We start from the raw sequence: 12,236 nt of genomic DNA, 5'->3' as shown, positions 1-12,236 counted from the left end.
TTCAATCAAAAAGTATAGCATAGCATAGCATAGCGTAGGATAGGATAGGATAGGATAGGATAGGGTAAATAGCGAGATTTTGATAATCCTGGAAGGAATAAGTTACGAGGGAATTGGTGTTTAGGGGTGTTTAGGGGTGTTTAGGGAATGGATGGATATATGGAATACCCCAATGATCCTTTTTTTGCTTTTCTGCTTTTTTGTATTTTTTTTTACCTTCTTGTCTTGTCTTTTTTTTATATACACAAAAGGGGGTTGATGGAGTAGGATGGATAGGATAGGATGGGATGATATGGGATGATATGGATGAATAAATGAACAAATAAATGAATAAATAAATTCCCTAATGATTATTCACAAATTTCAATTTCAATTTCAATTTCATTTTTATTTCATTTCTACGATACGTCTATCCACTTGTAAATAAATTAACCGATTTCTTTTCATAATGCTTACTTACTTGTACTGTTACTTTTACTTCTAACTCACACTTTACTTGACTTTTCGAAATAAATTCCAATTGCTCATTGTGATTACTAGGTAGATTAGATTATACTATTTGATTGATATCTTGACTGATATTCGTATTCTCGTAGAGATATTCGTGTTATTGTAGGTGAGTAAAGTAAGTAATAAGTAATAAGTGAGTAAGTGAGTGAGTGAGTGAGTAACTTTCACAACGCCATATTTGAGATTCCTTCACACCTAGCTAGGTATGTTTCATAACGTGTCTATGCTATGATATGTTATGTTATGCGATGCGATGCTATCCTTGTTACTTCCAATTTGACTCCCGCTCCCGCACTTGCTCTCGCTCGCTCGTTCGTTCGCTCGTCTCCTTGTCCGAATCAAGCTAGAAAATAAAAAATACAAAAACATCCATTCAATTCATTCATTCATCCATCTATCATCAATCCCGCAATCCCAATCCCAATCACAATGCCAAATCCCAATAACCCCTCCATCCCTTCGTCCATCCCTTCGTCCATCCCTCTCCCCCTCCCTTCCCATCCGTCAAACAAAAACAAACCCCAAAACCCTCAAATATACGCGCTAAAATCCCCCTCACTCCCCATCCCCACCCCGTCCCCCTCCCCCTGCCGACCAATCCTCGCCTTCGTACTCCCAATCCTCTTATTCTCCCTCGCATCTACACTTACCGGTCTGCGGCCCGCCCCCTTCACCATCCGCGCATTGGGTCCCACAATGAGATTTCCCATTGTGGGGGATTCTTCGCGCGCTTCGTGGGGGGTTTGTTCTGGATTTTTGTTTTGAGAAAGGGAGTGAGAGTGAGAATGTGAATGAGAATTGGAATTGGAATGAGAATGTGAAGTCGAGTGGGGATGTGAAGCAGAGGTGTAATAACCATCTCCTTTCAAATCCGCTTCTGTTGATCTTCTCAACGCTGGGTTCTGATTTTGTTCATTCCAGATAGAATCCGCAGATTCTCCGAGATCAGGGGTATATGGATTCGATAGAAAAGGCGAGAAGTGCGGGATGGCGAGTGTGGAACTTCTTCCTCTCGATGTGTTTCCCGTCGCGCTTGCACCTCCTATCCCAGATCCGCTCGTACTACCGCCCAAAGGGGGGAGTTGCGGGATTTGGGGAATCGTCGTGGTAGTGCCGTGGCGTATGAAATTAGGCTGCGAATCGACATCTGTGCTTTCGCCCATGCTTTCCCAGCTGCCGGCGCTGAATTCGCTGGGGAGGATGTCGCTGCCATTTTCGGTTTCTGTGGTTTGTTGTCTTGTTCCTCTTTCTCTTTCTCTTTCTCGTTCTCTTCTATCTATTTCTAAAAGCTGCGTATGCCTACTCTGACTCTCAGAAATATTTCCCGAGTTGGGCACTTGCTCTTGACGAATCTGTAATTCCTGCATACTCGGACTCACACTCTCGAACCTACTATCCAAGCTGACCAAACTGTCGCTACCCTTCAATCTGCTTTTGCTAAACGTAGCCTGGATATACGATCTCAACTGTCTGGTTCCTTCTTTAGCGCTCGAATACCCATTCGGATATGTTATTCCCAACGAGTCGTTATTGATTCCCGCACTAGCGGCTTGTACTTCATCTCCAACATGTACTTCTTCCGGCACGGTTGGCGAATCCGCGTAACTTCTTCTTGCCTTGCGACGCACAGAGGCCATACCCCCTCCGCTGAAAAAAGGAGATGCGCCTCCGCGACGAGAGACTGGTCGTGTGTTGATGCTACTATACGACATTCTACTATTTCCTCCGGTTTCCGACTCCCAGATTGGTGCCGGGGCCCGAGGACTCTTAGGTACGGGTTTGATGCTTAACATTCCATTACCGCCGCTTGGCGATACCGTTGCGTGGCCGAATTTCAGAAGATCAGTGGAGGTGGTTGAGTATACGCTTGTTGCACTGCGATGTTTATCAACATCGGTATCCAGAGTATGAACCGTTTTCCACGTGCGAGAATTGCGTGCGAGACTGGGATGTTGACCATGTCCTATACTTCCTCTGCGACCTGGTGAGTTCAAGATATCGAATGAAGAAATAGATTCTCGAGCTCCGTGACCAAGCCCACTCAATCGTTTATCTACACCTTCTGCCAATGCGAAATTGAGATTTCGCGTTGTGGATTTACGATGGGCTCCTTTTCTCTCGTTATTTTGACTTTGTTTGTTTTGTCGTGGTGCAAGAGGTGCTCGGGTTGCTTTACTCCAATCTCCTGATAATACTGAGAAGTCATCCAAAGGAGAAGTTGAAAAGTTACTATCCGTCAAATTCAATATCGTACCATCAGAAGGGTTGGTGCCAAAGAGAGTTTGATTGCCAAGTTGGCTCATTTCACTGTTCCTTAACCTTGGATCGTTACCCACGACATATTGCGATCGTCTCGTGTGTCCTTTCCGTGAGTAGTTCGAATAGTTCCGTTGTAGCATATTAGTACTATTTGTTCTCGCACTATCCAAAGTATAATCCGTTTCTTGAGTATTTCTCCATGTACTCCGATTTGGAGTTTTGCTAAGTGCATTTTCCGAATTTGCACGCGCCCTACTTCCAAAGCTTTGAGATTCGCGAAACTTCGACTTTGGAGCCAAAGTTTGTGAGCGTCGGAGAGATTTGCGATTGTCATGAACCACGATATTGGGGGTAGTCGATGTGTAAACACTAGAACTAGCATCGATGGAGAAGCCAGAGGTATCGAGCTGCAGAGGTGCGATCTTTTTAGCAGAATATGCTCGTTCTATGCTAGACGTGCTTCTTATGGGACCTGAAATATCCTCTTTGGAAGGTCCCCCTGAACGTAACGAGGAGCTGGAACGTTTTCTGCGGTAATAAAACAGACAGAGAATAAGTGCGATAAAAACAATCAATACTGGAACCACAATTGCCGCAATGACTCCTTTGCTCAAATGTCCGCTCGCAGGTGAGTTTACACCAGATGTTGCAGATGTACCCGATGCTGGTGGACCAGCTGTAGATGAGGAGCCATCTGATGCTTGAATGGCTAAATTGAAAGATTCGGAGCTTGAGCGTCTTGATGTTTTAGAGGTTGCTGTAAGTGTGATATTGATGTTTGAGGGTTTAGCAGATGTAGGCACCTTTCCTGATATTTTGAAACTATGAGCATCAAAATATATCCAGTCCGTTGGTGGAGATACTTGTGCTGTTAATGTAGTATCGTAATTGTTTCCAATATAAGCGCCGAGGCTAAAAGAGAATTTGGAACCAATACTTGCATTCACATCTTTTATAGGACCAACGAATAATGCTGTAGCTATTTTGATGAGCACCACAGTATTAACTTGATCCCCATATATATCTACAGCCTGTACGGAGACATTGTACGAGATTGCATCAGATGGTGGTGTGCCGATCAGACTGAGAGTAGTATTATCGAAGTCAAGCCATTCTGGCGTTTGAGCAGTGACTGAGACTATGCTTGAAGCATTGGCGGGCTGTCCATCAAGCTGCAGACTGTTTTGTAGACCTGTGTAGTTGACCTCGACTCCTGGTGTAGCATTAACAACTGAGTTTACTGTACTAAATGCCAGTAGATGTACCCCAACTCTAATGTTGAAGGGAATCGATGCTCCAGAGTATCCTGATACATCCGAAGCAATAAGCTGAACTCCGAAAGTCTGTGGTGGTTGTATGAGGGAAGCATACTCCGGTGTTTGACCGCTAAAAGTAAGGGTGTTCTCGTCGAAAAGAACCCACGAAGGTAGAGGTGTATCGTCGACTGTTAAAGCGTAGTATTTAAGAGCTGTCCCGCTAGGACTTGAGAAAGTTGCCGGGTCGAAGCTGATCTCGAAGGATGATGAAGGATGGTATAATAACGTGGACGGTGCTGAGAAAGGCCCTTCTGAAGCAAGTTGCGATTGGGCTGAAATTTTAATTGTCGGTGGTGAGTTTTTGGACACTACTAGAGTAGTATTCGACGTCACAGATCCCGAGGAGTCGCTTGCAATTACTCCAAAGATAACCTCCGTTACAGTTCCAGTGCCAGTATCACTACTAGATGGTATGCCTGATAATGTTCGAGAAGTACTATCAATGGAGAGCCATTGAGGCGAGTCTGCTAAGCTGTAGCTGAGAGGGGATGTTGAAGTAAATGTTGATTGGGGAAATGTATATGAATAAGGTATTGACACGCGCGCAATAGGAGGGAACTGAGAATTGATCGGGTATGCGATAGATGGTATAGCATCAACGACTGCTCCAAAGATAGCAACACCAGACAAAGTAATCCTCAATGCCATATCCAGAGAGTCTTGCAGATATAATTCTCAGAACGTCAGGATGAAGATACTACTTGCATACAGAATGAGAGATAATACATGTCAACAGAATCTTTGGATGAAAACGGCGACTGGCAGAAGAAATTCGACATAGGAAAAGCTAGATATCATGGACTTGCCATCGCCAGATATTCCAAAGGCGCAGTAGAGGGAGATCCACCTATCGGTATCACCTTACCTGAAATTCGAGAACCATCGTGATGTAAGGGATAAGGAATTATCATACCCCCGCCTTACTAGACAATTGAGATATCTATGGAGGTTGAAATGCTGATTTGAGGCTATACATAGTCAAATTCCATTGACCAGCCCCACCGAGGCTAGTAACATTCTGTAGCAAGTTTGAGGAAACAGGAATAAATTCAAGAAACATATCCAAGTAAAGCTTTAGAAGTGATTTTCGTAGTTCATTCCCTCTCCAGGCAAGATGTAATCTGTGATAATTTCGTAGGATTTTGGCAGCAACAGAAGGAGGTTCAAATCGAAAGTGTAGTCAGTACATAGGGTTATCTGAACCTTTCAACAGCTCATTAATTGTAGACTTCATCAAATCCTGCATCATTATTCGATGGTCTTAGCATTCCTTGCCGAGTATATTCAATTGTTCAGGCCAGGAAAATGCCCTTTTGGTGTTTTAAAAAGGGTTGTCACAGGGAGAACAGATGAAGGGATATCGAAACTCGTTCTAAGACGGTGAACCACATTAGGCGAGATGGCTTACATAACACGGCATAATTCATGGTGGGATGGTGGGGCAATATCAAAAGTCTAGAAGTGCATGAATGTTGTTGCGGCGGGTTTCCAATTTTTTCAAATCCCCAAAATGACTTCTTCCAGATCTCCCTCCCCGGAGTTCTCTCCCCTAGCAATTGGCATTGATCTGGCTCCTCTACCAACCTACAAAGCGGCCACAACCAGCACCGTAAACTTTTCCGGTCTTCTCGAGCCCCCACTAAAACTACACGAAGATCTCTCAAAAGGATGTGGTGGTCAACTTTGGCCTGCGGGTATGGTACTTGCGCAGCACATGCTGCGGTATCATAAAGATACTCTGAAGGATGCTAAGATGTAAGTTTCGTCTCATATCTCATCTCATTTCAAAACCCGCAAAAATCATCTTGTGGAAGGACTTCCAGATTTTGATATCCGGGGAATAGTCATGTGTTGCTTGTTTTTCTACAGTGATATGTAGTTACCATGATATCACGCAATCATATAGTATAGTCTGATCTCTTTGATATCCCAAGGGATCTGGAGGAGGTCTTACATAGGAATGGAAAAGAAATGCAGAAAAGGGAAATAGTGATTCGAGTTATGAGACTTTACAGCACCATATACAAAGCACAGCACAGCACAATCCAAAAGCTCAAGAACTAACGAAGATCCAGACTCGAACTTGGGGCTGGAGGTGGATTAGTTGGGTTAGCCGTAGCTCTAGCATGTGATCTCCAACATCCATTAATCCTCTCCGACATGGAAGTTATGTACGAACTCATGAAGCAAAATATTGCTCTTAACGAAGTTTCCTCGAAAGTCGAGCCGCTGACCTTGAATTGGTATGCTCTGAACCCCCCTCTTCTTATTTATGAGTATAATCTGACTAGTACAGGGGCGAACCATTACCAGAGCTAGTAGTGAAAGACAAACCAGATGTTATTTTAGCAGCTGATTGCGTCTATTTTGAACCCGCATTTCCATTACTACTTCAGACGCTCGAAGAGCTATTGGAATTATCAAAGGATGCGACTATTTACTTCTGTTTCAAGAAGAGGAGAAAGGCAGATATGCAGTTTATGAAGAAAGCTAAGAAGAAGTTCCTAGTCGAGGAAATTGAGGATCAGGATAGGGTCACTTTTACTCGCGAGGGTTTGTTCTTATACACATTTAAACGAAAATCATGATACCCAGAATTTGTAATATCAGGCTTGTGTTGAAGCAATTGCTCTAATATCTATGTCTACTTAATATGCAGTCTAATCGTTCCCATGAACTGAAACTTTTACTCTTCGCTAGCACCCATATTCACACCCAACAAGAATGCCGGTTCATCAACCTTATGATGTTCATAACTCAACACACCTACAGCTCCCGGCTCAAGCATCATGGGCAACGCTCTTCCCAACTCAAACCCAATCCATCTCTTCGCAAACGCTCTCAAAATATGTCCATGCGCAATCAACACAACATCCACCCCCTTCTCCCCATGCATGTACGGACCTTGCATCTCTCTAATCTTTGCAATAACCCCATCCAATCTCTCCTTCACCTCATCCGCGCTTTCTCCATCCTCACATCCATCGGTCCAAATATTCCACGGTCTCTCTGCATCCAAACCCCGTTCCTTCCGCGCAGCTCTGATCTGCGCAGTGAGTAGTCCTTCATAAGCTCCATATTCCCACTCCCTAATATCTTCTGTGACTTCTGTTTTATCTGCAAGTTGTTGCTGTGTTTTTTCGTCAAAGAGAATTTCGAATGTGCGACGAGCGCGGGTTCGGGGGGAGATGAATATGTGCGCGAGCTTTGAAGGATTGATAATTTTGGAGGGACCAACTAGGACGCCAGCGGAAGAGGAAACTTGGGTTTCTCCATGAGGAGTTAGAGGGATGTCACTTCGGCCTGTGTAACGGCCTGAGATGGTCCATTCTGTTTCGCCTGGGAGGTGATGAAGTTAGAAATTTGACTGTTCAAACCTTGAGATCCCTAATGGATATGCGCGGGTTTTAAACAACGCATGATGCAAGTGTGAATTATAATATTAAAAGAGCCATAAATGACTTACCACTGATACAGAGTTAGCATTCATCACCCATCCAATTTGCATCGGGTCGGGACATAAGAATAATATATAACCCATGGAGGATGTTTTGATCGAGGCTTCTCTAGGCTGAGTAGAGCAAATACTTACTGTCTAATGAGAAAGACTCTTGGAGTACCTGCGTCCTTGTCTGGCATGATGAGGTTATTATTGATCCTTCAATTGTTCAATAGACAGCTTCAAATTGCATTGGATTGACAGGAGCACAAGGTAAATAAAACCCCACCAAAAGTTTGGCATACATGATAAGAAACCCCTCGCGCTTATCGATGAGTCTCGCATAAAAACTCTAGTTGAGCTCAAACAGGGGTTCACCGGGAATGTAAACGTGTATGAAGCTCACCGGGCGCACCATCATGAAAGATGTCTTCGCCGCCAATCGCCAAAGATCGTATTCTCATTGATAAAAAGAAACCAATAGAATCGGCAAGTATGGTATGGAGATGAATTTCTAATTCGTCTGTTCTATCATGAGGTATAATACATAGTTGCACATAAGAAAATAAAATAAGCAACACTGTGCCCGGCTCATGATGACGTCTATATCCAAAACAACCCGAATAACCCTAGCCCTATACATCTATACATGTAAAAGTGGTATATATAAAAATTTACAAGCTTTGATCTCACTCTCATCTAAATATGTAATACAATATTTACATCTTCAAGATTGTCGGTCCTTATCATTTTTATCATAGCCGTCAACATGATTTGCTCCCTGCAATAACCCCTTTTCCTGAGAGCTGCGGCGGAATGCTTTTGCTTCAGGCGTCATTATCCATTGTGTCGTTCTTCGGATGATTAGCTTATTGGTTGGCAGCAGTCTCGAATCTCTTTTATCTTCAATCACTAAGTGTCGTTGTCGTTGTTCAGGTTGATCATCTATTTGACTGTGTGGAAGCTGTCCTGAATTCTGTTCGTTGACACTAATTGACTTGTCTGGTTGAGCCGATACCATTGCAGACTCAACTACATCGTCGACAGTTGATCTGCCTGCCTGCTCACTTGGTTGATCCAAAGATTCAGTCGATGCACTTTCAAGTTCGGCCACTTCATCGCTTGTTGGCTCTGTTTCCGGCTCGATAACATTTTCTTCGCCGGCCCGGATCATAGCGTCAAAGATCCAATTAGGATAGACCGGAGAATTGACAGCTTGTAGACGGCGCTTAAGAATACGATATATATCTCCTGTTCTAGAAGTGGTAGCCTCCAAAACTTCTTCATCGATGATATCGTCCTCAGCCATATCTAACATCTCGGACTCAGACTCCATAGCATTGGCTACATCTGCCAGTGATGTCTCATTGCCACCAGAAGCAGATTGCAAGGCTTCACTTAAACGAGCTCTAGCTTGAAATCTGAGCCACCACCTGCTTGCCATGATATGGTCGACAATGAATCCGGCCCGCTTTGTTCGAATGAGGGCATCTGCGGTCATTTGTGGGTCTTGGAGTCTCATGTAGCCCATGGTCAATGCATTCCATGTTGCTTGGTTAGGCTCCAAACCTTCCTTTTCAATCATGATCTGTAACACCTTTTCGGCTGCACGAGGTTGATGACGTTGCATGAATACATTAAGTAATGTAGTCCATGTATGAAGACTTGGAGGGGGTGGCTGGAAAGTATCGTCATTAGCATCAAAAGATGCATCATCTGACTGAGAATCAATGTCGCTCTCTTCCGAGCTACTTGACACTGCAGTCACATCATCCTCATCAAGAGATTGATCAATCTCACTTTCAGTTACCGAGTTCCTTGGTTTTGAATGCGGAGCTTGCATATCAGCAACGATTTTCAAACAGTCGTGCATTGGTGCATCGAGATGGCCGAGCCCAACGAGCAAGTGGTTGTAGATTTGAGCTTTCACCAGTAGAGGAGCGACTATTGGATCTCTTGCAGCTATCAGGGCTTTGAAATGGTTGTAAAATCTCAATAAAGCCTTGTAGTTCCGAACGCTGCCAATGTATGATTTCAGCATCACTATTAAGGTTACATAGTTCGGTTCTAGAAGAGCGTCTTCGGCAGCGGACTCGAGGGGTGGTATGGCAGTTTCGGGTTGGTTTGTAACAGACAAGTCGGGATGATGTGTGTCTTCTTCCACACGACCCTGGATGTCATGGTGGATGTCATCTACGCCATCGTCAGGATTCATCGACCCCAGATCTAAGAAATTCTCATGAAATCTAGGTATAAGTTGAGCCAATGGTTCCACCTCAAAGTTCTTCATATAGATTGGAAGCATCTGTGAGAACGGGGTTGGAAGAGATCTTCTCTCACTGGGGGCGCGCTTGAAATATTCTCGTCTGTGTAAGCGAAATATTGTGTCTAATATGTCTGTGACAGTATAACTGTTTCGAACATTGTCCTCGCTCATCCAATGCGCCAATTTTTCGACCGCAACGTCATCCCCACGAATCTTGGCGTCATTTAGCATGATTGAATAAGTGTACGCGTCCGCCATTACTCGATTTTCAATCATCATATCATAGATTTGCCACGCCGTAAGGTGGTCTCCAGCTTGAAGTGAATTTTGTATCAAGATGTTGTATGTAACAATCCCGGGCTTCAGACCGTGATGTAGCATGAAATCAAAAAGTTCTGTATCGGTAACATGTGCATCATAGTCACGATATCTGCCGGTAAGAAGCACATTGCAGATTTGTGGCCATCTTCCAAGGTTTAGATCAATGCCTTGTCGAGTTGCTTGCTGCAGTACTTGGAAAGCCATATCTGTCTGACGAGACCGTGCAAAACGATAGGCAAATCGTAGTAAGGTCTTGCCAGTGAGATGCTGTCTTGTGCCTGTTAGTATGTGATAGAACGTCTTAAATTCTTGGTCATTCATCATTAATTGCAACAAGTAGATTGAGCGCGCACTCAGCCGGAGACCGCGAAGCTGAAGATATTGTACACTCTCAAATATCTGTCGAAGATCCTCGGCAGTGAAAGATTCTGGAGTGGGTTTGTGCTCTTGTGACCCAAAGTAATGAGATACTGCAAAATCGAGGCAGTCATTTGCCGCCCATCCAGGTGGAAAGAATGGTGCTTGATATGTTGCAAGTAGTAACTTGAGAGTAGATGCAGGATATTGGTCCATCGCTGTGAGCATAAGCTCCTCCCAAACATGAGAACGAATCTCTGTGGGAACTCGACGCCAAATGACAGCTAGGGCAGCGACGTTGTCTTGCTTTATGAATAGTAACCTCGATGCAAGGGGAAACTTCGACACAGCAACATTGTTGTACTTCAACTTAGGAAACCCCTTCAAAGCATCTTCGTGTCGTTGATTGATAATGGCAAATTGGGAAGACCATTTCCACGTTTTTAACTTCATGATGTTGGCTCCTGCATCTATTTTTACTTTGAGATACTTGGTTGAGAGCTCTGGAAGGCCTTGTTGCTGGGCCCAAAGTTCATAATGAGCAACCAATTCCTGGCGCAATCCTGGATCAGTTGTAATGCGCTCAGAGTGTAGGCGTCGCTGATTCAAAGAGATATTCCTATTGACGGACAGTATACCCTTCGGTTGTCGGTGATTCTCACGAAGAAATTTATATCCATTAGGTCTTCGGAAAAAAAGTGACCTTCTCAGAAGGTTATTTTCGAGGCGCGAACCTGTGACCGGCGGATCTTGTCTTTCAGATCTATCGCTGGTAGATCTGTGATGAGTTATTATGAATTTTGTCGTTGCCGCAACGGCGACAGACTGATCTGATGAATTGGTTTCATTGCTAGACTTTTCCGGTAGTAACTTGATCTGTGGAGAAATAGGTGATGTTTTTGAAGGTTGTTTAGGGATGAGTTTTGACAACTTGTGTAGAGGAAGAGCAGTAGAATTTCCAGAGCGACTCGGCTTGGTATTACGTGGCGTAAAAGCATCCTGATTATACAAATGATTTTCGTTGGAAATAGTTTTTGATCGCGAATGGAGTACTCCCGGTCTAGGAGGCACACGATGTGTCTCAAGATGTATGCCTGGACGGTAAAACGATGATGCGGTTGATCGCACGCGACGAGGTCTCAATGAAGAGCTTGTATTCATGAAATCTTCTCTTTTCTCCGAGTCTTGACGAGTTGATGCGGCGGGATTCGGCTGACACTCCAACGGTCCCTTGAATACTGATTCGTATGGTGCTTTTGAGTGGTCTTCAGACGACCGCCCATCCCCATTACTCTCACTTATACTCCCGAAATTACCTTGCGAAGAGAAGTGTCTGATAGACCCATGATCAGGTATGTCTATGCGGGCGAAGGAAGTGGGGGTCGTTCGTCGTTTGCTGAATCTGGCATATCTTGTGTTGGGTTGCACTAGCACATTTGGTGATGAATCTCCCGGACAATTTGAAAATCTGTCTTCCCCCCTCTCAACTGGCGATCGTGCGCGCCTGTCATGGCCTTGGTTTCGTCCCGTTTTCGTTTTCAAATAAACTCTGGCACCCTTGGAGGGCCATGGCTGGAAGACTCTCGGTGCAAGGAACGGAAGAATTGGCAATTCCGATGGCGACCATCGTCTTGGTAGAGAGTTCGAAAATGGAGGCATCAGCTGCCGGCATGCATTTTCTAATCCATTGACTGGCAATTTATACAGTTGGCAGTAAAAGAGAGGGCTACACTTTTAAAATTTGGGCCCGGGAAAAAAATTAAGGTTT

General features: G+C 44.2%; 4 protein-coding genes across 4 annotated transcripts; 1 reads left to right on the top strand and 3 right to left on the bottom strand.

Annotated features, from left to right (window-relative positions):
• Positions 1-1,040: 1,040 nt before the first annotated feature.
• Positions 1,041-4,733, bottom strand: EAE98_004084 (uncharacterized protein; the record flags this gene model as incomplete). Its single annotated transcript, XM_038951704.1, has 1 exon — positions 1,041-4,733. One exon carries the CDS (start codon positions 4,731-4,733, stop codon positions 1,041-1,043), a length of 3,693 nt encoding a protein of 1,230 aa, XP_038812177.1.
• An 862-nt stretch (positions 4,734-5,595) lies between these two features.
• On the top strand, positions 5,596-6,715 carry EAE98_004083 (uncharacterized protein; the record flags this gene model as incomplete). The annotated part of the gene is made up of 3 exons (XM_038951703.1): positions 5,596-5,840; positions 6,161-6,328; positions 6,382-6,715. The coding sequence occupies 3 exons, from the start codon at positions 5,596-5,598 to the stop codon at positions 6,671-6,673; spliced, it is 705 nt and encodes a 234-aa protein (XP_038812176.1). The 3' UTR covers positions 6,674-6,715.
• On the bottom strand, positions 6,693-7,724 carry EAE98_004082 (uncharacterized protein; the record flags this gene model as incomplete). The annotated part of the gene is made up of 2 exons (XM_038951702.1): positions 6,693-7,424; positions 7,706-7,724. The coding sequence occupies 2 exons, from the start codon at positions 7,722-7,724 to the stop codon at positions 6,772-6,774; spliced, it is 672 nt and encodes a 223-aa protein (XP_038812175.1). The 3' UTR covers positions 6,693-6,771.
• Positions 7,725-8,251: 527 nt separating this feature from the next.
• Positions 8,252-12,127, bottom strand: EAE98_004081 (uncharacterized protein; the record flags this gene model as incomplete). The annotated part of the gene is made up of 1 exon (XM_038951701.1): positions 8,252-12,127. The coding sequence occupies one exon, from the start codon at positions 12,125-12,127 to the stop codon at positions 8,252-8,254; it is 3,876 nt and encodes a 1,291-aa protein (XP_038812174.1).
• Between the last annotated feature and the right edge of the window lie 109 nt (positions 12,128-12,236).

The sequence above is a fragment of the Botrytis deweyae genome, assembly GCF_014898535.1.
Source record: "Botrytis deweyae strain B1 chromosome Unknown BDEW_007, whole genome shotgun sequence".
NCBI lineage: Eukaryota > Fungi > Ascomycota > Leotiomycetes > Helotiales > Sclerotiniaceae > Botrytis > Botrytis deweyae.
Note: the sequence above shows the minus strand (reverse complement) of the source record. Positions and strands in the feature narration are given on the sequence as shown.